The sequence below is a fragment of the Phaethon aethereus genome (genome assembly GCF_964289735.1).
Source record: "Phaethon aethereus genome assembly, chromosome: 3".
NCBI classification, from domain to species: domain Eukaryota; kingdom Metazoa; phylum Chordata; class Aves; order Phaethontiformes; family Phaethontidae; genus Phaethon; species Phaethon aethereus.
Genome location: NC_138576.1, coordinates 71,523,409 through 71,549,215, shown reverse-complemented (window position 1 = coordinate 71,549,215; position 25,807 = coordinate 71,523,409). Strand labels below are relative to the sequence as shown.

Genomic DNA, 25,807 nt, shown 5'->3' with positions numbered 1-25,807 from the left:
GGAATAAATGCCCTTAGCTTCTGGCCACAAAGAAGAACTTGATCTTCACCTTTCTTCCCTCCTTGCACTATGAAAGCCTCTGATCCATCACAAATCACAAAGTAAAAATGTAATATTCTCCAGGAAAAGAACACTGCATTAGTCACTATGCATCAGTTAAGCTGAAAAGTAGAGGTCTGACCGACGAGCAAAGGCACTTGGTAACAGTCCTGTGAACAATAGTCAATGAGTCAACAATTTCAGTCTCGTGATCCAACTGACCAGCAGCGAGGGCTCAGTGGAGGAAGATTTTGTGGACGATGTAACAGAGGGTTTTTTAGCACCTTCCTCTTGAAAAGGAATTGTTGCACTGTTGTGGAGGTCTGTATTCATAAAACACTGGCTGCCTCGAATATAATCCGCTCCCCTCACTAACTGCTTGTCAGACACTGGCCTTGAGAGGGGGTGTTGTGTGGAGGGGCTTTCTTCTACGATTGGAGGTATCCTTTCATTACTGAAGTACCTGCAGAGGACATCTTCACCTGTGTGAACAGGAGGAGGAAAACCAATTATTGCTGATTTCAAAACCCTCCATTAACATTTTCTATTTTTATAAAAATATTCTGGTTACATTTCAAACTGTCCAGATTTTTGTTACCTTTCATAACACATCTGGACATAAGCAGCTGTCAACAAGACTTATAGCTTTTTGCAACTTCAATATTTTTTCAAGCAACACAAAGAACAACAAAATAAGTTCACAGACAGAGAGGATACCATTTGACTGTTAAATTCCAGATTCACACACACCAAAACTGCATGACTACGTTCATGGAAATCATTATCGTGAGTGAGACCTAACAAACCTTCTCATAACTTGTCATTCAAGATGCTGATAGCTCACAGTTGAATACATGCTTATCTGAATGTAACTCATGACTAACTTAAAAGCTCTAACTACTACTCTGGACAACAGAAATTAATTTTGCAGATAAAGATGTAAGCACTTCCCTGGTTTTGACCATTGACTTGTGATGCTTTCTCTGCTTTTACTCTTCCCTAAACACCAGAGCAATGGCAGCTGCTACTAGAGACATCCTACTGGGCTTTATTCTGATCCAGTACAGCTTACATATAAGCCTGCAACACTTAAGTACCTTTCAAATGTTTAAAAAAAGCCAACACAAAACCAAAAGCAAAATGAAACACAAAACCATACACACAAAAACCAGCCCTGCCACCTGGTGATCATTCTTTTAGACTTGTTATTTCACTTGTTTCTATATATCCCTCCAGGTTGATGATTCTTGTTATCAGCTTCCATTTTTGCATTAAAAATCATAGAATTCATATCCTATTTTCACTAGAATTACTCATTAGCTTTCATAACTGATTTCAAGAATAAGCTAAATAGCCATTCTTTCTTATCTCCCACTCTCTAACAGGACTCAGCCTTTCAGATGCAAAAGCAGGGGAGAGAAGGTCAATGGGGGAAGGAAAAAAGCCACCTAACCTAACATTATCAGCTTCTGTCTCTCTCCCATTCTGTGGCATCTACAGAATGTTGTTTTCTAACAGCAGTCACAGCAAACAGCAACTCCTAAAAGGCCCTACATTTTACTTTTGAGAACAAGCTTGTTTCTACAACAGCCCACACAGCAAGCTAAACAAACAGAAAGACTTAAAAAAACAGTTTTATGATCAATATTAAATGCAGAAGAAAGGAAGAGGGGTGTGTGTAAGAGCAAAATGGTAAACCTATGCTATAAAGAGACAAGTACAGATCTGCACTAGTCATTCTAGCCTACTTTTAATGCTCACAAGAATTCTACGATGGCACAACAAAAAAGTTTGAGCCCCAGCACTGAATAGCCTCACAAATTTCACAGCTACCATTTGGCATTCCTGCTAAAACCAACAACTGTCATCTCAGATCAGTTCAGCACTATGCAAACACTAATCCTCCATTCCTAGTTTAGACACTTCCATCCAATTCATTCCGGGGAAAGGGGAAAGGGGAAAGGGGAAAGGGGAAAGGGGAAAGGGGAAAGGGGAAAGGGGAAAGGGGAAAGGGGAAAGGGGAAAGGGGAAAGGGGAAAGGGGAAAGGGGAAAGGGGAAAGGGGAAAGGGGAAAGGGGAAAGGGGAAAGGGGAAAGGGGAAAGGGGAAAGGGGAAAGGGGAAAGGGGAAAGGGGAAAGGGGAAAGGGGAAAGGGGAAAGGGGAAAGGGGAAAGGGGAAAGGGGAAAGGGGAAAGGGGAAAGGGGAAAGGGGAAAGGGGAAAGGGGAAAGGGGAAAGGGGAAAGGGGAAAGGGGAAAGGGGAAAGGGGAAAGGGGAAAGGGGAAAGGGGAAAGGGGAAAGGGGAAAGGGGAAAGGGGAAAGGGGAAAGGGGAAAGGGGAAAGGGGAAAGGGGAAAGGGGGATGAGACCTAAAACCTTGCCTTTTCTCCCTGGTGCTCGTGGCCTGGAGAAGGGTTCTGCAGCTCCTATCCAACTTCCATCTGCAGGCATTGACAAAGGACGAGGTTTTCCTAGAGGCAACAGAGAAGGTTGTGAGGAATTATACTAAGCTTAGGAAACCAATTTTTAACTTGATACTTTTCACAATTAAGCAAAGGGAGAGATACAGCAATAAACAGTTAAAGTTGCAGGGAAAAAAAAGCATTTCAAGATACTTCCACTGGTGAAATATAATAAAGCAATGTGCTGAGATTGAACAGCCACACTCTTGCTTGTTTACAGCAGCAGACATAATGACCAAAAGTTATAACCAAAACACACATGGAACTGGCCAAACATGGCAGCAGAGCCCAGCTGAATGACATTAAAGAAATAACAGCATTTAAGTGAAATTATTTCAGATGTGGAATTTCATTCACAGTTACAATTTGTACAGACTGCCCTTAATAGCCAAGTCTAACAAGCAGTTTTTCTAACAAATTATTCCAAACTGACCAAAACATTTATTATAGCAGCAAAAATGAAAGAGGAATGAACTCACCATAGGACTGTGTTTTTTCCCTCATCTTGGCTGGTAGAATATTTGCTTCCATGGGATACCCAGGCAACTGATCTGAATCAGCAATAGTAAACCTTCGCCTTCGACTCTCCTGATCCAGAAAAGAATTGGGAGACTCTGCACCCTTGTACCCAGGTAGCAGCTGACTGGGTTTGTTGCCTCCTCCGTATATAAAACTCCCCTTTTCATCTCTGAAAGAACATTTCACTTCAGTTAGTAGCTTAAAAGAGTTTCACGCTACAGACTTGAATGGGTTTGAAAGATACTTCTAGCCCTAGTCATGCTCCTGACAACTGGCATTGTGCTGCAAAACAAGCTGGAAAAAAGTCAGGTGATGGAAGACTTCATTATAAGTATATTTACGAAGGAAAAAAGAAAGCTATCCCCACATGTTAATTCACTTTTAATGAGCCAGTAATTTAACACACAGAGGAGTTTAGAGGTACCACCCCTGAAAAAGCTTTTGAGAAATAAGACCTTTCTGCTCTGAGGGTATCAAAGCTCCCGATCACTGCCTGTTCAGTACACAGCTGTGACAGAAGAGTACATGCATATGTTTATCCATCTCTGTAATGGCAAGACCTATTGCCTCCATCTGAGGGACCACGCTTTCCAGTCATTCTAAGAGCCCAATATCTGCCACTGGATATTCATCACCTTCTCTCTCCATCCAAAAGTGAGACCCACTTGAGAGTTTCAGTAATAAATTCATAGTGTATATACATATGACTGAGCAATTTCTGCAGGAACTTCCTTCCCAGAGCAATCCTTCATTCCAACAGCCAGGAATAGCCATTTTTAGAACCAGCCCTTGTGAGTATTTTTGGAAGAAAAGCTACCCTCCAAGTTAAGATTTTTCTGGGTTTTTTCTTCCCCCCTTCCCTGTACATGCTACAGTCTTATTGTTTGAAGCAACTATCATCCAAGTCAAGGATAAAAATACACAGGTGACTGTCTAAGCATATACATACCCCGGTATTCACAACAGCCCCCTGGCCAGCACATACAGCTTTTTCTAGCTCTCCATCAAGAAGAATGCTAGAGCTCAGTGAATGGGAGGGAGCTATTTATGGAGATTCGGGGACCAAAAATTGCACAGAAGTGTTACACCACACCTGTATGTATGTGGGGAGCTCTCCTACAACACCACCATGTGGAGACTGTGCCATGGGGAGGGAAACCAGCCACTGCTCTCTGCCTCCCCAGCGTGGAGCAGAGAAGGTCCGTGCCAGGAAGGGAAGTGAGCAGGATGATGGCGGGGCAGGAAGAGAAACGACCACACAAATGCATCACAGTTTCAAGAGAAAACCAAAACATGCAGAGGTGAAATTAAACAGGCAAACAGAAAGTGAGAGAACTGCCCTTTCTCCTCTTCCTGGCTGCCACAGGTTTCCACATTTAGTTTCTTTAAAAGTCAAAGCCAAGAAACTTTTCCCTTTCCACACATCATCCAGGACAAGTGTTAGAGCTCACATTGCTACTTCCTTCCTTGTCAACAGGCATTCAGGTCTAAAGGCATCTGAAGCTAGGTATGGTTTTGTGACTCTTCAGGGAAGAGATAAACAAACTGAGTACATGCCCAGAATTCATCAATGTGCTTGAAATTTGACAACATAAAGAAAAGACCAAGGCATTCTAAACACAGCTGTTAAATCTACATACTTGTTTTTAGGCCAAAGAAATTTGATTCTTTTTACCTTTTTTTGTTAAGAACTGAGCATGCATAAATATAAAAACCAGGGAGACAGCAGGTCAAGGTGGATCCAACTTCAGTTGAGACACCCTACCTTGGAGAAAAACTCTCCCCCCGCACCAGTACTGCCCTGAAGACTGCAGTAATACAACCTCTGTCTCTGTATCAGGCCTTACATGGCAGGAGACAAGCTCTCCTCCCATGCGAGTCCTGCAGCAAAAGGTCAGAGTTTCTATGCTGGGCTATTAACCTGTAACCTAAAGTGTCAGGACAGGCGAGGAAGCATGCCCTGACCGAAAACCCTTTTGTCCATCATCTTCCCAGGTCAGCTGGCAGGGTTCTGGCATGAGTCAACATGGACTTGAGAACAAACAAGAGCTAGCCACACCATACTCCCCCCTCTCCCACCTCTTGTGTGTACACAGGTCTGTATTTTTATAGCTTACACTGCGGGGGGGGGGGGAAGAGTTGAATGAATTGACTCTCCCTTCCCTTCAGTGGGAACATTCCTGTTTTAAACAACTTGCGAGTTTAACAACTTAAAACAATTTCTTTTCTGTCCTAACTCCCACAGCAGTTACTTAACTTACTTAAAAAAGTGTAAAAAGTTACAAACAAAAATTACTTCTTACTATGTGCCATCAGATTTAAACAAAATCCAAAACATAACTCCACAACAAAACCAGGGATGACATCCGTTCATGTTTTGGGAACAACTCTGACCTATGTGACACACAATAGTCTAATAATAATCTATGACGAACCTGGTAGTTCATGCATTTAAGCATAAGCTTAAGCAATCCTATGCATTTAAGCAACTCGAAGAAAGTCTGTGAGATCTGCAATTTCCTCAAGTTAATTTGCAGAGATCTAACAGCAAGCCAGCTCAGAAACAAATGTAATAAAGGAGTTTTCTGTTCAGTAGTGCACATTTATTTGCATACCGAGGAGAATACGGAACAGCTGGTGGAGGTGGTATGTACAGATCCAAAATGGCTGGCTTCTCTTTTTTCAGTGAGGTATCCATGGTGCTTTCTGGAGACTGGGTTGAAGTTGGCGGAGGACTGGTCTGAAATGTTAAACAGCTATCAAACATCTGAGCACTGATTTATCATTCACAAAAAGATAATTCAATCATTAATAGTACCATTTCATCCCCAAATGAACTATTTCTATGTTTAACAAACATGCTAAAAAACTGTTTGTGTTTGCACTTTCCTCCATACCCAGTTTTGGCTAGCCTTGCAGTCCCTCCTACAGAAATCCTATCACAGGTAATATATTGCTCAAGAATATTTTGCTCTTTCCAGTTCTATTTTTTCCTGCAAATTCCATAGACAAAAAAGCAACAGAGACAAAACCCCTTCTTCTACTCTTAGATCCATTAAAAGAATGCAATTTGTTAAATACAGGTGTGATCTGCAACACTTACAAAGCCAGCTCGCGGTACCCTTAGCCTGTGCAGTCCAATGCCTGGGGCACAGGCATGGGCAGGAATATGGTAAAGTTCACCACAAACTGCACCAAGCGATATAACCGGGATAAAGGAAGCAAAGGAAAAATACGTTTGGTATTGCTCATCTGAGCAAGTCTGCTATTTTGTTCTTTGTGGCTCACTTCCATGTCCCCAGCACCTTGACAGGCTCCTGACTGCCTCTAGGACAGCAAAAGCTTGAAGGACCCTTTCACCTTTGTCACTGCACTCTCCCCTTTTTGTCAAGGGCCTGCCCAGGCTTTCCCTCTGGCCACTCAGTTGATGGCAACCCTGCACAAGCATCTGCCTTTTACCAGCCAGCACGTTTGGGCCCAGAACGGTCAGCCAGACTTCTCCAATCACCCATTCCCCCAAGGAAACGCTGCTTAGCACAGCCTATATCCCAGCCCATCTCAGCTCTTCACACCGGTAACACAGCCCTTGCTTTGGGTAACCCTGGAAAACCCACAGGGTAGCGTTTTTTTTGTCTCTGATTAAGTGGAAGGCATGATGCCACGAAAACAAAACACAGGCATTGGTGAAAGGAAAGAAGAGAAAGGAATCAAGCATGCATCCTCCTCCCAGTTTAAGAGAAATCTGCCTGCCTTGAGATTGCAATAGCCACTGGCATTTCACAGGCTGATACGTTATCGTCATAGCTGTAGGGAGACTTGTATCAGAACAGGCATAGGAATGGGAACTCTTCCTGGTTTTCTTAATTTCAGGTAATCAGTTTAGATTCAATTAGGTTACTTCCTCCTGTAAGCATTAAGCTCTAAGCTTCCTAATACAACATGTCATTCCTCATCATGGTTATTTAAGTTATTAACTTCACTTTCTCTGTCTGCTTATTACCCAATCTGTGAATTGTCCAGCAACCAAATCTTATTTAAACAAGTAGTTTAAATACCTTTTTGAAAAACACTCTTTCTCACCCTTTACCAGACTAAAAAGACAACAAATATATGGAATAATCTAAGTTATTTCAGTAAAAACATATTACTCTGCTAAATAGAGGAAGTATTTATTGCTCCATGATGAATTCCATACTTATCAGCTGTTTCAGCAGTTTTGCCTCAGATAAGTTCTCCCAATGGCATGCTGACTGATTAAAATGCTCAATACACCTAGTCCCTTTGTCTATCAAGAGGGCACTATCTGGGTTTAAAAACAAAACAACACAACCAAGAACATTTTCCCATTTATCTAGAAACCAGAGGAGGACAGCCATTTCACCTAACCTTCCTTGACCTGTAAACATGAGCATCTGGGAGCATTTCGGGTATTTCTCCTTTTTCAAGATGCAATGAAGGCATTCCCATCCCAACATTACAGTTGGGCCAGCAGCCTCTTACCTGCACCAAGGGTGGTTTCCAGCGCAGGTTCTTTAGCGGAGCAGGAGTGAAATGGAAAGAGCCAGTAGGACGTTTCTTAAGGAGCAACCTAACTCCAGCAGGATTCTCTCGCAGCTTTGCCACCAGATTTTTTAGTTGCCATCCAACCTGGAAGAAAACAAAGACATCTTTTATTTAGTATTGCTTTTCTCTGAAAGCAAACAAACAAGAAAAAAGCTAGATCCCACAAGTCAAACTGTCTGTTTTAACATTAACCTAAAGAGAGAAAAGAGATCCAAAAAAGCCAGAATGAAGAAAAAGAATTGGAAAACTCCTTTTTTGGAAGGACCCTCTTTGTTTTGTTTCAAAGAAAGATCTCTACTTAAGCTGTAAATTAATCACTGAGATACCACGCAATATTCTTTATACCTCAGCTCCAGTCCTAGAAAGATTCATGGATGTGCTCAAATTGAGTAACATCGGGATTCACAGTGAACTACATCCGTCATGTTTCTTTCTTACATTGAAAGGCATTACTTACCTGTGCTAAGAAAAAAATATGTAATCTTTTTCTCTAAGTTTCCAGACGCAAATGATTTGACAAATACTTGGGATTTTTTTAAAGCTGTATTTATCTGCATTCCAGTAGATTGTAACAATGCATTTTAAATCAGGCCTTAAATACAACATGAAATATTAAAATATGATGCATTCAGTGTTTAAACACAAAATATTGCATATTTACTTCACCAAAATATTGCAAAGAATTCATTTTAAGTCCAGATAAAATTTGTCTTGAAAGCAAAATGTTAAAATGCCTCAAAGATTTCAACAGGAAAACACCAGATCTGTCTCCTGACCCCATCCATTCAAAACCTGTGGGGAGCAAGCTTTGCAGAGCAAGCCTAAGGGAAGATTGGTAAGGCTGTTACTAACCACAGTTTGCCGATTAACCTGGATCACTTCATCACCAGCATGAATCTTCTGTGATCGATCAGCAGGGGACTAAAAAGAGAGAAACAAGAGGCATGTGCTTCAGCAGGTTTTCTTCACTCCATAACAACCCCCACCAAGCAAAGTCAAAGGTTGTTATCTATAATGAAGAGCATTGCTGAAAATTTTCACAGAGCTAGATCACACATTACATCTGCTGATGATTTGAGAACTGCAAACAAATTCAGCTTATCTTTTTTTTTTTTTTTTTTTTAAACAAGGTGGGAACTAGAGGGAAAAGAAGGCGGCATAGCCCACATCTGTCACAGACTGAATTGTACTTAAGTCATGGGACAGTCTCCACTGTCCTTTTGCTTCTAGTTTGCACTGTAGTTTCAGACAACAGTGGGGAGGGACTGAAGAAAAGACTTCTGTCCTAACACAGCAACTATCTTAAACTTAGCTTTTAAGTGTATACTGATTTTAAAAAAATACACTAAGATTTTGAATGTACAGAACAAAGGACCAAAAACCCTCCAACCCACAAAATAAATCCACTTCGCTTTCCCTTTTTCTTTCCTAATGTAAATGAGCTACCAACTTTAATGTGCAATTACCTGCCTGCATCATGAAGGTCAACAGACAAAATATATGTTTGCACATATCAAGTGTGCATAGACAGGTATTTTTCAAATACCTGTCTAATAATAATACACCTTAAAATACAATTTTCCTAGAACAAAAACCAAGCTCTGGGGAACCACTAGCAAGGAACAGCTAAATGTGTCAATATTTATTTAGGTTTATCTCCAGCTGGTGGCATGCACCAGTATCACTGCAGTTATTGAAAACAGTCTCGCTGCTATAATACACCAACTCTGACCAGCCTTGACAACACCCAAAGCGCACAGGCATACTACCTTGGCATACTGCACCCTGGTCACGGGACAACTTCTCCCCTCAATCCCCCCCACCCTATGAGTAACAACCTGGCAGCAGGCCAGCTCTTCCTAGTGACTCCAGAATTAAGCACTTGGATTAAGGACTCCCTTCTCCTCATCATCACACCTTCAGAACCCAAGTAGCCTCTTTATTAGAAGGAACTGTAGGTACAAACAGTGCAACATGGGAAGACAACATGAGGGAATTTGTGGAAGGCTCCAGCTATCATGAGTAACCCAATTTCTTCATTGTCTTCTCGCTTCCTCTGAGAGGAAATGCCTCCCTGGAAGGCTGCGTATATATGAGTCAACCAAGATCATGAAAAAATGTGGAACAAAGTCAAGTTTGTGAAAAACAAAGCTCATTTCAAAGTGTCCTTTAAGCGATCAACAGCCTGTCTGGAGGAGGGTAGGGGACCTTTGCACAGAGGACTCCTACAACAAGTGCCAGCTAGCACAGCAGACACTGCAATCGCATTGTGAGAACAGAGAAAAGAGCAAAGTTTAGATCTAGGCCATCGTGATGCAGGATGTTAAGAGTAGGATGGCACAATTCAGGAATCCTCTTGGCTGACTGGTATCAAATGCACGGACTTCCCCTGTCCTTCCAATGTACAGTACTTAATTTTGGGGTGCAATTCCACTGCATTCCAACACACCAGCTTCTGGGGATAGCTACTAAAATACCATTCCAAACCTAGCAAGAAAATTGAGCTAAGACCCAGCCTGATCCCATGCCATCAAAAAGATCAGTTGTTTGCAGCTCTCCATCACTTCTCAAGCTTTGCTGGTCCAAAGGAAAGGGCTTCCCCAAAGGAAGAACCAGTGTTCATAAAAAAGTAGAAGTTTAGGTCAACACTTAAAGCTATAGAAGCAATACAGCCCCACTCCTGGCCTCCAAAGTGAGATCTAGATGCACAGGGAGCTTGGCGGCAGTCAATGTTACATTCTTGCACATTTATCGGATATTGAAATTGCTGACAAAGCGGCCTTGGTCTATGTTTCAGACACTATACAGAGTTATGCCACGGCAATAGCATAAAAGCTATAAAACCTTTCAGTTTTTGCTCTCATCTGCAAGCACAGATTTCCACCCACTCCTCCCTGGCCCCTGGACTAGGCAGGGGTACAACTAGAACCACTGGTTCTTCCCTATTCACAAAAACACAAGCAAAAAGGCATTGCTGCAAGAGCAAGTTCTTCCACTTTTTCTTTCAGCCACTACTGTAGAGCAGCATGTCTAACAACACAGCATCAGCTACTGGCCAGAGGTCCACTGCAGTAACTGCCCAGAAGCCTTTATTAAAGTCTCAGCTACAGAGAACTCTGAGTGTAAGAATAAAACAAGAAACCACCTGCAACAAAAAAACACAGTTGCCTGTCATCCCAACCATTTTCTTCCAGCAGACCACTCTTAAAGTCTTACTTTTTCGCCTTTTTTTTTACTGTGCAAGGTAATTTTGTCACTGGACAGCTCATTGATTTCATTACTCATTACTGAATTTAGCACACTGCCACCTAAATGTTCCCATTAGGGGAGATTGCCTTTGCCAGCGGAAAGCAAGTATGTTCAAGACTTTGTTAAGCAAGATACCATAAGCACTCTGAACAGCAGATACAGTAACTTATTAAAGCAATTATTTTAATGCCAAGCATTTGAACTAACTCATGCACTTGCAGAAACTGGTTTAATTAGACTAACAGTGAAACATGCAGACACAAAATATTTACAAATTGTGGATAAACAAATGACGCATCACACAACATTTAAAGCAGTAATATCATGAAAGTCATATGTAAAACAGGAAAAAGTAGTAAAAAAGTCAAACTCAGTCAAAGCTACTGTCAGATAGCCTAGGTTAATCTACATTTACTTCACTTACATTTTCTGTAGTTCCAGTAATTACATGTAATCCATCATAAGTTGATTTGATGTACATTCCCTAAACATAAACAGAAAATTAAAAACAAGTTTAAAGACAAAAAACCACGTAACTTATCTGATTAAACAACTGTTGGCAACAGACTCAAAACATTATTAAAAACACTTAACAATTCACACATTTTCACTAGAAAAGCGCGTGGTCTAGTATTACAACATTCTAAACCTCTTCACAGGACCCTTTTACTGTAATTAATTATAATATTTATAATGACATTAAAAGAACTAATACATGGAATGCAATTTAGAAACATTGGTTGGTAATACCAAACACTGCTGGTTTTGCTGCCTTCTTGCTCTTTGGCCTTGAACAAAACTTTGTTTCCTTACTGCCCTGTCTGCACAGGGAATTACAGGTTTTACTAGATGGCCACCAGCTCTCTCCATACAAAGCACACTTAGAGAGGCGGGCTACAAATATCGCCTACGTGTTCTTTTACGATTTCTCTCGGCAAGTCAATATACAGATTGCCTTGTAACTACAGTGTTGACGCAAGCAATAAAAGCTCTGGCAAAACTAAGTATTTGTGGCTGTATAATGTCAATGCTGAGTGCAAATACAAGTACAAACACAGATGAAGTGGGTGTTGAGTATATGAACACCAAATTAAAAATCACCAACAGGCTATTAACTAATAATTGCATAGGTTTCCCCACAAGAAGTGACCAGTACATTGGTTTCATCATTTATGAACAAATACATCTCTACTTTTCCTACCTACACCTGTTGTTAGAAGCACTCACACTGAGCTGTAGAGAACTGCATGTTATTCAGGAGCCGTAAGGCAGCTTATCTGCCTGAAGTTATCACACTTGCTTGGAAGTACAAGGAAAAATACAAAATTTTTTTGCCTCTCCCTCTCCAGCCAATTCCCTTCCCTGTTTACTAGTTGATATCCAATTGTATGCACCTACCTCCTCATTTCTGACTTAGTCCAAGCTAGGGTGACTCTGCTTCATTGTAGCTTGTGCGTTAACAAAGATGTCCCCATCATTTCAAGAATGCATGCATAACTGATTCAGTCAAATCCAGAGGCCTCAGTAAAGGCACAGTAAGACTGTAAAGATTCCTCTAAAAGTGTTCATCTTGTCTGCCTTTAGAGCCAAGGGGAGAATACAAATGCACTTAAGAATTTAAATTCCCTCCAACTCATTCTAACATGTCTGTCCCCAGCAAGAAAATCCACCAAGATTTCAAAATGTTTCTCATAACCAGCACCCAGCTAAGCAGCATCCACTGAAATAACTAGATTCATTATTATTATACAACCAAGGAACATTTGAAAGAATCTCATATTCCTGATAACAACAAACCTCAAAAATCCTCATATTCTTCACAATCTCACTATAAACACATATAAAAATGTGTCTTTCAGAAACATAAACACCATTTCTCATCATCTCAGAAACATAAACACAATTTCTCATCACACACAAAACACAGCTGATTAAGGTAACCTGTAAAAATAAAGCATCTGATTTCACAAACACCTGCAAATACCCCAATAGCCTGGTTAAGACACAAATCTCTAACACTTCACCATCAAAAATTATATTTGGGATCAAACCTATTAATATGCATTCCCATCTCTAGCAGCCACTCCAGCACACCACCTGACAACTAACCTTCAGAGTTCCTCCCACTCCTCTTTCTGTTCCCCATAGAATATTAACGGTTTTGAAATATCTTTCTACAGATACACAGACCAGTGGCTCACAAGACTACCTATTAAACACTGGGGACATCAGGACACTGCAGAGTCGGTTCTTACCAGGCCTTCCCCAGGTTTAATGTTGGTTAAATGAACCTCCTCCAGACACGCACACTGGCTCATCAATGGATCTGTAGTTGATCGAATGGCTTTGTCGCAAATGCCATTTAAAGTCTTGGCCTACAATGAGAACATATGAAAAACAGTTACAAAATTTCTCTCCTGGCTTCTTCCTCTTTCAGTTTTAGAAATTAGTTCTAAAACTTGATCCACTAATAAAGCACAGTTAAGAATCACCAAAATAGAAGATACGTTTATACAGATCTATTCTGCAACATATTTATCTTCTTACTATAACCTAGTACAAACAATCTGTTTCCATTAGCACCACCTCATCATTGCTAATTGATGCCAATACATCCTCTGTTAAAAAAAAAAAAAAAAAACACAGAACACAGCAAAAAGAAATCAGTTTTGGAGTTTGTTTGCTTTAACCAAAATACAACCCATTAAAATACTGAAACATATTGATAATTCCTTGTGGGAACAATAGATAGTTTTTCGTATTGTTCTTTATTTTTGCTATGAGAATGAGATTGACCACGTGTCACAAAAAGTGAGGTGCTGGCACAAAGCTTTACAGTATAAGGTAGGACATCTAGCACTTAAGCGTTTCAGCATTACTTCTCTCCACTGTGCCTCTGAGCTGACCTCTTCTGGAATGCTTACGCAGGCGAGGTTCATATTTCCTTTTGACCAAAACATAACTGAACCTAAGCCAACATTATAACTAAAGGCAAATTCTGACCTTGTGTGTGTGTGTCAGTAAAGTCAGAGGCAGAACGGCTTTGTCTTGTCTAACTTTTAACTAGCAGAATGGCTAAGTAATCAGAAAAAAAAAAAAAAATCATAGTCAAAAAATCTGTGCCATCATAAATTTTACTAATGCCCCACAGTGTGTTCTAGGTCTTGACATTGAATTTCAGCATTGCTTCAGTACAAGTAGGTTACAAAAGGTTCAAGAAGAAGAGAGGGAGGATTAGTACACAGTACAGTAGTTAGTTATGCATAATTTGAGAACCAGCAAGGTAAGCCACCTTTCACAATGGGTTTGAATCCTTCAGTCAAAGCAGACATATGTAATTACGGGGCGGAGAACTGTCTTGTAGGAAGACATTGGTTTGGATTACAATGGTCCCTGGAAACAATAGTTCCAATGTCTTTTGTTTTGTTTTACATCAGATTTACAGAGCAGCAATAAAATAAATCAGAACAATGCTTAAGTGTGAATACGAGGAACTGCTCAAACAAGAGAACACCAAACAACAATACCTACTTCCAGAGTGGGTGTGCACAAATGGAAAAGCAAGAGGCAAAAAACTCCCTTTTACGTGGTCTCATTATTTACGGACAAAATTATTTTTAGTTATTGTGCTACTAAATTCCTAAGCATCTATGAGCTAGCGGAAGGCCTTATCAAAGAGCACAGCCTGGTTCATGTCAAAAGCAGGAAGCGATGATTAACTGTTACAAAATATAAAAAGCATTCCATTACGCTCCTCATTTGGTCACAAGGCTGCTTCAAACAACCCTGAAAACTCAGATCTTTCAAGCTCAAGTACAGAGACAACACTTCAGTTCTGTGGCAGGGTAGTTCTTCTACATGAAGAAACTTAGTAAGGCATAGTGTCTGCTTAAAAAGGCACTAAATGTCTCATGACATATATAACAGGCATAAACGACTGACTTCGCCCATGATCATTCTATAGCACCATCCCTCCCTTGAAAATCTGAAGTCTAAATTCCCTTTAAAAATAGCTGTACAATGACACTTTAAGGAATACTTGACTCTGTGCTATTACACACACTGCCCCTCTGTTCACAAATTTCACTGATTTCCTCTACAGTAAGGAGTATTCACAAAATGGCCCATAACATTGTTTACTTGTAGGATGCACTTGTACATGTGGGATTGGAAAGCTGTTGTCAGTAGTCAGTGTTGAAGCTATTGAAATAAATGTGAATGCAAGCAGCTGAGTTTCAGCAGAAACATGTACTTACTACAGTCTGAACTTTATCTTCCATTTCAGCCACAGTGCAGTCCTAAAAACAAAACAAGAACAAAAAGACCTACGTTAACCAATAAACACGTAAACATATCATCTCTGAAAAGTCTGCAAAACTGTCACTATAACTTCAAACTGAAATAGAGTTAATCATGCTGCAGGGATTAATCAGATTAGTTTCATCCAGAAGGGCTCAAATGTACTGTTAAACAACTATTTTCTGGCCCTGGTATAAAGCAATAATAAACCTTGAAAACCTTGAGAACATCGTATTCAATTACAGCAGCAGACTCTTCCAGAAAAGCAGAAGCCTGCAGAATGAAACTAGACTCTCAGAAGGCCGGGCACACAAGCTTGCCTTACACCGATAAATCCTGACTGAGGCACTCCTCTGTCCCAGGCATCAAAATGGATCTAAAACATATTGTTAAAAATAGCACAAGAAGTGATTTTTAAAAATATGCCATTGATGACGCTCCTGAGGGCCAGAGGACTGCACACAAAGCATTATTTACACAGCCCAGGTACAAAAGTCTTTGAACTGAAACAAGTTCATGTAATAGACTACAGAAGTTGTCATTGTTTTCTGCAGGGACTGCTGAACTAGAGAATGTGTTTAGATTCTCAGATTTAAAAAAGTTAAGCCATCAAGTAAATAATGAAACAAGATTTACAAAATTTGTAAGGAGAAAGAACACCAAACTCCAAGCATTTAAGCAAGCTTAAATTCCAAGATACTTGCCGTTGGCATCTCAACCCAGATAACTACCACACAATGCCCAAGAGATGCATCCAGGAGCAGTGAATTGAAGCTGTTCCATATTTCTGATCATCCTCAACACTTCTACTCCTTCCTACCTCTGTTCTGTGCTTTTCAAGACAGAAGTCCAAAAAAACATGTAGTCCGCCAGATATGGACACAGCAGGTATATATAAAATAACTAGGCTATGTTCTCTTTTATGTTTCATAACAACTCTTTAACACCCTGTTCACTGTTGTGATGACCAGAGACTTAGGTCACACTTTTTACAGCCTGTCACCAAAAGCTTCAAGACCTTTCCTGAACACTACTGCCAAATTTAGACTCCATCGTTGTGCATCAGCGTCATTTTTCTCTGCTAAATACATCTGCATAAATCAAAAGTTAATGTCACCTACCATCATGCATCCCAGTTGCTCAGTATTGCAAAGTCCTTCTGGTCCTCTTCATTTTTATTTACACTAAGTATTATTTTACCCTTAAAGTTTGCCACAAAACTTGAAGAAACAGTGGAATAAACTCTGTTCCTTGTACCTATATACCTATTACTGAAGTGAACTGGAATCTTACTGCATTCCGGTCATTATTCCATTATTATTCACCCATTTTTACACATCATTTATGATTATGCAGAGCAGCATAGGTTGCACAAGAGCCCCACTAGTTTCTTCTCCACTAAGAGAACTGACCATTTATTCCTACACTCTTATTTCCTAATAAGAAAGGCTTCTCACATCTAAAAACTTACCTACAGTTTTTTTCAACTACATCTCTCCCCCACATGTCAGTGGACTCCTTCAGATCATTGTAATATATCTGCAGTGCCCCAGTACAAAATAGTGTCAATTCTTCCCCCATTAATGATTTTTCTCATATACACCATTCCCATTCTTTATTAGAGCTCATATCAAATTGGCAGAGAAGTACTCTGGCGCTTTTTAAAAGGCTGGAGTTGTATACGCCAACTTCCATTCCCCTGCCACCAAAGGCTGATTTAACTGACAGATTAAACACCATTTTTAGTAGTTTTATTAATACAGTTCAACAATCTCATATCTCAGTTCCTGTAGCACTCTTGGGTGAACACCATCTGCTGCTAGAAACGCTTACTGTTCTACCTCACAATCTGCAAACCTGTAGCTGTAAATCACTGACTTTCTGCAATTGAACACACAGCACCCAAACAAGAAGGGCATTCAGCAGCAAGCCAAAACTTGTGCACTTTTGAACTTCTAATATTCAGACACCATCCTTTGACAACAATCCAGCTGATATAATTGGGTGTCATCATAGCTTGACAACGCACAGGATGTTTCTGTCCTTTGACATCACCCCCTCAAAACAGAGAGAATCACCCATGTCACAGGACATGTTCCTTCAGAGTTCAAACATGTGGCCACAGACTAACAGCTATGAGCAAGCTTGGTAGGAGCCGAAGCACGCACACAATGCTTGACAACCAAAGCAGTAGCACGTTGTCAGAACAGTTTTGAAGACAGGCAGTATTATTCAGAGAGCAAAATGACATCATTTGCCAAGACTGCCACAGTTGCTACATGTCCTTTTAGCTCCTACCAATATGAGCGTTCATCACACAGCTGATAATTGGAAAGTTTTGAAACAAAACACTGTGGTTTCACACTATGGGCAGAAGCAACCTGGTTAGCAGGATTTGTATCATAAAGGTGGCAGTTCCTTCCATTGCATGCAGCATTTCTTATCTGACAGCTAAAACCTTCTATGGGATAAGACTTAAGGAGTCTGCAAGCATAGTTATAACAACCAGAGTCACATTTTTGTTTAGAGTTAGCACTGATAAATGCTTTTCAACATGTTGTCTGGAACTCAAAAATGTTCAAATGCAAACCAACTATTTAAAAAACTAACCCAATTTCCATTAAAGCTCAAGAAAACCTGAGTAGCCTTTAAAGTGCAGTCACTTAGGATGCAGCCAGTAATAGCAAAATTAGAAATTAAGTGAACAATAAAACACCCTCAGATAAATCGACAACTGAAACTGACCTTGATGGACCTTCAAAGCTTGAAGCTCTCATTTCCAGATCTGCCTTCCAATTAGCACTCTGCACACAGCAAGCACATTACTTCCCCAAACATCCCCCTTCCTTCCCTTCTGGAAAGCAAAGGGGAAAAGAAATCAGCTGACCTTCTGAACAGTAGTAGTGAGATCCAAGCAGAGCTGAATGATTCTGTTCTTCATTGATGAAAAGTCAGCAATACCTGTAAATGGGGCCCTGCAACAAGAGAAAATTCCCCTTAGATCAAAGGGACCAGCCTTCTCCCGTCCTACCTTATAAGCAATGAACAGCATGTGAGAGCAAGAGCTGTAACTGACATCCACACAAGCATGAAGATACAGTTTTACCATATAAATATTCCTGACTGCATAGTCCTGCTCTGTCATTGCACCAAAATTACTGAATGTCTAACCCTGTGGTAAGCAAGTTCAGAAAGCAAAATCAGAAGAAACTCTCAGTTTTCCAAACTACAGTTCTCTCAGCTGCATGATCAAGTCAGATCACACTGACTGTGTTGTAAAAATCACACCCTTGGGTTTGTCAGAGAGTAGATTTCTACCTTCCAAGTCTTTGATTACTAAACTCAGATGGGAGAGGGGAAAAAAGTCTCTAGAAGAAAAAACAGATTTTCACATTTTACACAGAGGTGCAGTGAGGCTCAGTCTTAGAGAAAGATCATTAATAGGTAGGGCAGCTTTACAGCCTACAGAGTCTCACCACAGACCCTCCAGACAGCTGAAAGAGCTAGATGGGTGGTTAAGAATTAACCCCAGTAGGTTTTGGGACGGACAAACCAGTCATCTTGCTAATGGTGAGTTGCAGAAAAAAATTAGGGCAAGCTGCCAGCAACAAGGTGAGAGGAGAGAACCAGGTGAGAGAGGCACAAGCTGTTAACGTCACTGCCTGGACACAGAATCAATTCCTCACTGGAGGGCAGGGATACTAAAGGATAAAAGCGCTCCTTGCTGCTAGTCCTGTGCAGCTCTCCTCCTAACCTTCCTTCTCAGGAAAGCTGGCAAGGGGCTTGAGATTACGTTCATCTGTTATCCTGACCAGCATCCCAGCCAGCACCCAACCAGCTCTGTTATCTGTTTGCTTCCACTGCAGCCGTCACAAAACAACTCCGGCTCTTGCTGGGAAATAAACAAACACACACACACAGAGGGTGTCTCTGCCATTGCTCAGTCTTCACATCATGGAGCTAAGCCACAATTTCAGCAAAACATTAAGAAATCTTTTAGAAAGGGACCTGCCAATGACAAGTGGGAATTTAGAAGGTGGGAAGGGGAGAGGAAGAAGACGCATGAGAAACTGGCCTGAAAATTGGTCATCCTCCCTGAACAGTAAGACTCCTACTTTTAGAAATACCAGTTTGGATGCAATGTGAACAGTTTCACTGGTTTTATCAATAGTGGAAGCACAAGAGTAAATACCCTAGATTAAATCTGTCTGCTAGAATACTTCTGGCAACACAAAAAACAGGGGTGAGAGAGATCAAGAAGATCCTTACACCGAAGCATCTAGAAAATGCCCTACATGGAGAAATAACTCATTATAGCAGTAAATTAAAAATATGAAGATTTTATGCTTACCTGTCCAACCATGCAAGCAAGGCTTTAGCAGCACCAATAAGCTCTACTACAGAAGTAAGGAATTCATTGGGGGGCTTGCGAGAGGTACTCCCATCATAATTTGAACTTTTCCTACGGCTGCTGATGTAATTTTGCAGATTGTTGGATGAAGCTCGCAGCTTGAGAACCAGGTTCTTCATATTGTCTGTTTCAAGGCCATAGTTCTGCAAAGAATATTATTAAGTTTGATAAATCTCCCTATCAAGTCCTCCTATTTATTATACCACAAGTTACAAACTCATCTGTGATGAAATGTGTGAGGATTTGCCCAAGTTTTTCTGTTTTTTGGCAAAAATGAAGTATCTAGTTCTTAGTATGGCCTTAGTCTTTAAGTTGTCCTTACCTTCCAATGCTTTAGCTTCTAGGAGACAGGAAACCATGAGGTCCCTGTTGCAAGTACCGAAGTAGGAAGAAATTGGAAATCATGCCTACACCACAAATACAGCCTTACTAAAATTAAGTGTCTGATGGTGCAAACCTAGTGATATTCCATGTACCGCTAAAAAATAGCAAATGGATTTAGAGTCAAAAGCTGTAAAAAGAATGGCTGGCCTCTGGTCCATACAGCCCAGTATACCGTACCGGTGCCTACGCAGCAGCTGTTCCTCAGGACAGATTGCAAGCACGCACCAACACCCCCACAGGTCCCCTTGTCTGCACCCACCCTGACCCCTACACGTCCCCTTGTCTGCAGCCACCTATCTGCAGCTCAGCAGCCCCGGGAAGCAATGCTGGTTAGTACTTCTTCCAGAAATTCAATTCCCATTTTGAATCCATGTGAATTTTAGCACCCTGTTGCTAAACATCCTACAGATTAACTATTTCCTCCAGCACATGGTACTTTCAAGAGTTTTTTGGGGTTCTTTGGCTGGGTTAGAGGGGATGACACAGTGTTAATGCTACCTTCATTTAGTACACCTACTTCTTCTACCGGAAGAATCAATTCTCTACTCACCTCCATTACAGGCAAGATTTTATAGACTGCAATTGTCTTCTCCATATTGACAAATCCTAGACCTTAAATCACTTTTTCTAAAATTTATTCTATGCTACAGCCACTAAAGAATACTTTTGTGGGTGCCAACCCCCCCAATTTTACAGACATTAATGAGATTTGAGGACACTTTTCAGTCAGCATGAAGTCCCAATGTTCTATTGGATGTCATTTACCTTTAAAATGCAGTTGGAGTAACAAGATTGTGTTGGTTTTTTTGTTAAGGAAAAAAAATGCTGTTTTTTCTAAAAATGTTTTCTGTACTGTGGTACATAAACAGTGAAATAAGATTTCATTCACAACTAGAGATAAATTTCACCTGGCAAGAGATAAAAACATCTTCAGGAAGCAAATGTAATTTCAGTCAAAAGCTAGAATAAGTATTTGCATCACAAATTTTCAGTAATTGTATGCCTTGATTACAGCAGTGCAATTCTTTGCAAGTTTAAGGACTGCATTAACACTATACATAGCAATTAAAACCATTCTTAGGTGTTGTGTTTTTCATTCAACAGCATCTTCATAAAAATTTTTGAAACCTAGAGAATCTGTAAGTCCTGCCTGTAACTTCAACTTTAAAAATTCAAATACAACCAAACTATACTTCCTGAAACTAAAACTCAATTGTTAAGCAACACATTGATCATCTTATTCCAAACATGTCAGAAATGCTACGCTGTATCTGTTTTGAAGGCAACTCAATTTTGTAATCAAGATTTTCTTCTTTTTGCTGTCAGTGTGCAAATGTGTGTTATGTACCAATGCATTGCTGAGTACCTTTACTTTTGAGTTATCCCACCTTGCAAAACCTCTGTGGGCATCTTCTGAATGTTAAGACCTGAGGAATGCTTAGCTGTTTTAGAGTGAAATTTCCTACTTTTTCTTTAAAAAAAAAAAAAAAAAAAAAATTAAAACCCCTACCCAAAAATACAGGAAAGAAAAACCCCTGCCTTTCTCTATTCTGTTGATGCTGCAGATTCTTGCTACCAACCACGAGGTTCCATAGTTTAGTCAGCTATACTGCCTCTTCCTTCTCTTTTCCCCATTAAAAAACCTAAAGCAACTAAAGCAAATCTTAATTCCATTACAATTCCAAGTTTCCAGGGGCTCCCAACACCTCCACTCAGGATCACATCATCACCTGGGCTGGAGGGGAGCTCAAGGAGGTCTCAGTCCAACCTCCTGTTCACAGCAGCCTCAGCTATGAGCTCAGACCAGCTTTTTCAGGGCTTTATCCAGTCTAGTCTTGAAAACCTTCACAGACAGAGACTGTACAACCTTTCTGGCCAACTAAATCCAACGCCTGACCGTCCTCAGGGTGAGAAAGTGTTTCCTTAAACCAAGCCCAAATGTCTCATTTCAACTTCTGCCCAAAATGTCTTATCCTCCCACCATGAGCAGCCCAGCTCCATAATCCTGCTGACCATGTCCTCCCACAGTAGGTGCTGGGGCTCTGCTGGTGGGCCTCCCTGAAGCTGCCTCTTCCCCAGGCTGAAGAAGTCCCAGTCCCACAGCCTCTCCTCACAGGGGAGTACTCCAGCCCTGCCTGGCCTGGTAGCCCTCCACTGAGCTTGGTGTGGTTTGTCCACCTCCTTCCTGTATTTGGGGGTGGGAGGCATATGTAGACTAATCAGTGCAGAGTAAAGGGTGATAATCACTTCCCTCCCTCTCCTGGCCATGCTCCCGTTAATGCAGCCAAGGATGCTGCTGAATTCTTTGCTGCCAGGGCACACTGTGGCTCCATTCCCTCCACAGTCAAGCATCCATTAGCATAGGCTAGAAGATCTTGGATTAAGAAAGTTACAAAAGATGAAACAGAACCTTTGCTGCCAAAAAAACCCACCAGTGTAAGGAAATGTTTCAGCTACTCAGCTACCTTTAAAATACTTTCCACCTCCTATGGATAAGATCCCAGCAGGTATAAGTTACACAAGTGCCTCCCTCCTCCCCCTGAGGGCTCTTGGCAAGGAAGTACCCTTAAAATACAGCCAGGAATAGGGGCTGAGAGGATAGATCCAGTTAAAAAAAAAGCCACTGTGGCAACAGAAAAGGATATCCTTAAATTTTCCTGGATCACAGAAAGGGAAAGATTTGGATTACTACGCAGTGTTGAAGCACTTGTACACTGTCATGTGTGAACTTATCACCTTTTACTTAAAAAAAAAAAAAAAGCATCATTCAGATGCATTTCTTGCAGTTAGTTTTCTCCTCCTCACAGGACATTGCATATTAGTCTATTTTTGGAGGAATACTTTTTCACCAACAGATCTGAATGTGGGGTAAATTCCTGTGACCACATGAATTTGAAAGTAGCCATATACCAGAAATCTCTCCCTTTAACAAGGGAATTGGAAGATGTGGACCCCCTTCCTTCCATAAAGGGACAGAAAATACAAAATATCTTCTGTACAGTGGTATAATCACCTAATCACTCTGGTCAGAACTTGAGAGAGTCTTCATATATTTAAGTATCTTCAGGTCTTTCTTTCAGTCATTCAGGTGCAGAAATTGTGCCCACCACCTGTGGGTGTCCGCAATTAGAGATGGCCCCAGCATTTAAGAGGACACATGTTGATATACCAGGTCAGATTTTGGGTTTGGCCCCAAAACATTCACATACTCCTTATAAAACCTCTTTCGCATTATTTATACAGCAGGTCAGTCCAGTATGACTTTTACAGTTCAGCTAGTTTTTTTTAAATAATTCTGTCACGTAGTTCTCAGTTTTGAAGTTAACTTCAGCAAACACAGGTGTTGCCTCTGGAGATACTGGAGCCCCAGCTTATGACTGCAACTGGTGTCCCCAACAGCCTATCAAGAGCACATCACAGCCAAGCTCTCCAGTCATTGCACTAAGCTTTCCTGCAACTTCCCACAGAGACTCTATGGAATGCACCTGAGATATCTAAACAAGCAGTTTGCACTCTAGGAAATGTCCTGGCTAAGCACTATGTCTATCCAGCACAACGAGGAGCACATGGGTCTTCAGCACAGGCAGCTGAATTCTCCAACTACAGGTCAGCCCTGAAGCATGAACTTCCCCAGAACAAAGGGTCATCACAACCCAAACCATCTCTGCCCCAGGGGCAAGCCAGTTTCCTCACCTGTTTGCTCTAATACACAGAAAACATTATGCCCCCTCACCAGATAGAGCAATGTTTCTATCCAAGCCAACACTATCTTGGCCTCACACATAACCACCTATTTCTGCTATTTTTCTGCTCCTTCACTTGCTGTCTCCAATCTGTCAGGAGGGCTGGTTTGGGGAACTAAACCATTAAAAAAAAAAAAAAATCTATTCTCTTTTTTACTGCAGTGTGCTCTCAGCTGGTTTAGGTCCCTGAAGTAGTTCACCTCAGAGTCAGGTGAGAGCAAGCACACACACACAAAAAAAAAAAATCACTGATCAGAGGACAGGAGGGGGTGGAGGTAGCAGCTAACTTGGATTAATTTAACTTGTCATGGAGCTGTAGCCTCAGTCCAGGACAGATAGAAATGTTGATAGCATGGCAGCGCACCAAACAGCCTTCACAGCAACACACAGTTGAAGTGCAAAGCTTAGCAGACTTTTCTAAAATATTTCTACAGGACAGAGGCTACAATCTTTAATAGATTATTATTCAAGCAACCAAAAGGTTTTAGATGTTGCTCATGAACGAAAGAACACATTACATTTTCCTGTTGCTCCCGATTTAAAACATCAAAGTTGCTTTCATCAAAACACAGGCTGAAACCAGCGGTCAAGAGCACCCCATGTCAAACACTCCCAGGTTATTACTCATTAACCTGGGGAGCCACACGCAGGGCTGGAGCAAGAGACAGCACGCATACAAGCACAAGAGAGCACATGCGCACAAGAGCGCACTCTCTCCAAACTCCATTACGTTTAAATGAGAAAATGTACACTGACCAAACAATTGCTCAAGGTCAGGCAGCCAACATAAAATTCAAAAAAAAAAAAAAACGCATGGCTAACTGAAGTCAAAAAAAAGCACAGCAGCTTTGTCTGAGCTGACTTGGGCTGAACCAGAGCTCTGCCACCACCCAAGGGCAGCATCGCCTTCCCCTTCACAGCCACGTTCATGTGCTACAGTATGATCAGCTGGATCTCCTGGCTGATCCAGCAAAAACCCAGCTGGGGGGGTAGGGGAAGAAATTAATAAAAACAGACTGAACGCCTGCTCAAAAGCTGATCCAACCCACTGCATGCCTATATAAACACTAGAGTTAACACAAGGTACTGTCAACAGTCACTCATTCTTGCTCCCTCCCTCTTAGAAAAAATGCATCCTGAAGAATCCTTTGGACTCAAGTTTCCTAAAAAACAGCACTAAACTTGAGACCTCTAAAAAAACTGAAACCTTATGAGGTGGTGCTAAGTGTGGTGCTTTTGACAAGGATTAGCCACAAAGGATAAGTCTTCATGTATGCATGTTCTATTTTATGTTATGATGTTATATTTTGTTGTATTGCAAATATGCTGGAAGAACATTACTACCAGTGAAATTATCAAAAGGCAAAAAGCTAAAAACTATGTTGTTCTTGTTCTGTGGCTTGGGGTTTTTTGGTGGGTTTTTTTTAGATTGCTTAAAACTAGTATCTCTTCATTCTAACTCGAGAAAAATCAGTTGCTTTTTTGCTTCCAAACTCTCCCATCATAGAGCATAGGTCAAGAGTCAGAAATCTAATCCAAAGAACACATTAAAAGTGAAAATATTTGCATACAGTTTCCTGTTCATGCTTGCATTGTTTTATATTTATTAAGCCCAAACAAGCAAGTCTAGTCATCAGGGAATGATGATTAAGTAATCAGTTTTCACTACCACTCTAGATGCTTTTTGTCCCCAATTATTTGGCTGAGAAAGCTTATTTTCTGGATACCTGCCCCTGCTTTCGTGGTTTTGCATGAGTTTAAAAAGCACGTTTGTGTATGTTTGCACCCCCCCAAATACTTCCGTCAACTAAGAAATGTCTTTCATCCCTCTTCTCCCCCAAGAAAATATTGTTGTCAACAAAAAGATGGAGGCACTCGATGACTTTTTTGCCTCTGGGGAATTCAGTTTCTTTGATATGTCCTCTAAATTCCTTAAATATGTCCTCAACATCTGTTCAGAAAAGTCTGTTAGACCAGCTCGAGAGCAGCAGAAATGTGTGCTCACAGGAAACCTCCACTTTTTATCCCTGTCCACACTCTCTCCTGCTGCCTCTTCAGCCGCAGCTCTGTTGCCCATGCAGTCACTGCTATGAGATGAGGAAACACTGCCTCATCACCAGAGCGGCAAAGAAAGGTGCATT

The 25,807-nt window shown here is 41.0% G+C and overlaps 1 protein-coding gene across 2 annotated transcripts in view; it reads right to left on the bottom strand.

Annotated features, from left to right (window-relative positions):
* Positions 1-222: 222 nt before the first annotated feature.
* CNKSR3 (CNKSR family member 3) overlaps positions 223-25,807 on the bottom strand; it is a gene marked incomplete at its 3' end in the record, with an annotated part of 61,947 nt that continues 36,362 nt past the window's right edge. Inside the window, exons 3-13 of one of the 2 annotated variants that reach the window (XM_081997782.1) lie at positions 19,480-19,682; positions 18,016-18,103; positions 15,086-15,127; positions 13,085-13,204; positions 11,254-11,313; positions 8,433-8,501; positions 7,518-7,664; positions 5,633-5,757; positions 2,978-3,186; positions 2,406-2,507; positions 223-521 (exon numbers count right to left, since the gene is read on the bottom strand). In XM_081997782.1, the coding sequence (XP_081853908.1) occupies positions 223-521; positions 2,406-2,507; positions 2,978-3,186; positions 5,633-5,757; positions 7,518-7,664; positions 8,433-8,501; positions 11,254-11,313; positions 13,085-13,204; positions 15,086-15,127; positions 18,016-18,103; positions 19,480-19,682 (1,464 nt within the window). The remainder of the gene's footprint in view (positions 522-2,405; positions 2,508-2,977; positions 3,187-5,632; positions 5,758-7,517; positions 7,665-8,432; positions 8,502-11,253; positions 11,314-13,084; positions 13,205-15,085; positions 15,128-18,015; positions 18,104-19,479; positions 19,683-25,807) is intronic. The other variant, XM_081997783.1, reaches the window with a different exon arrangement.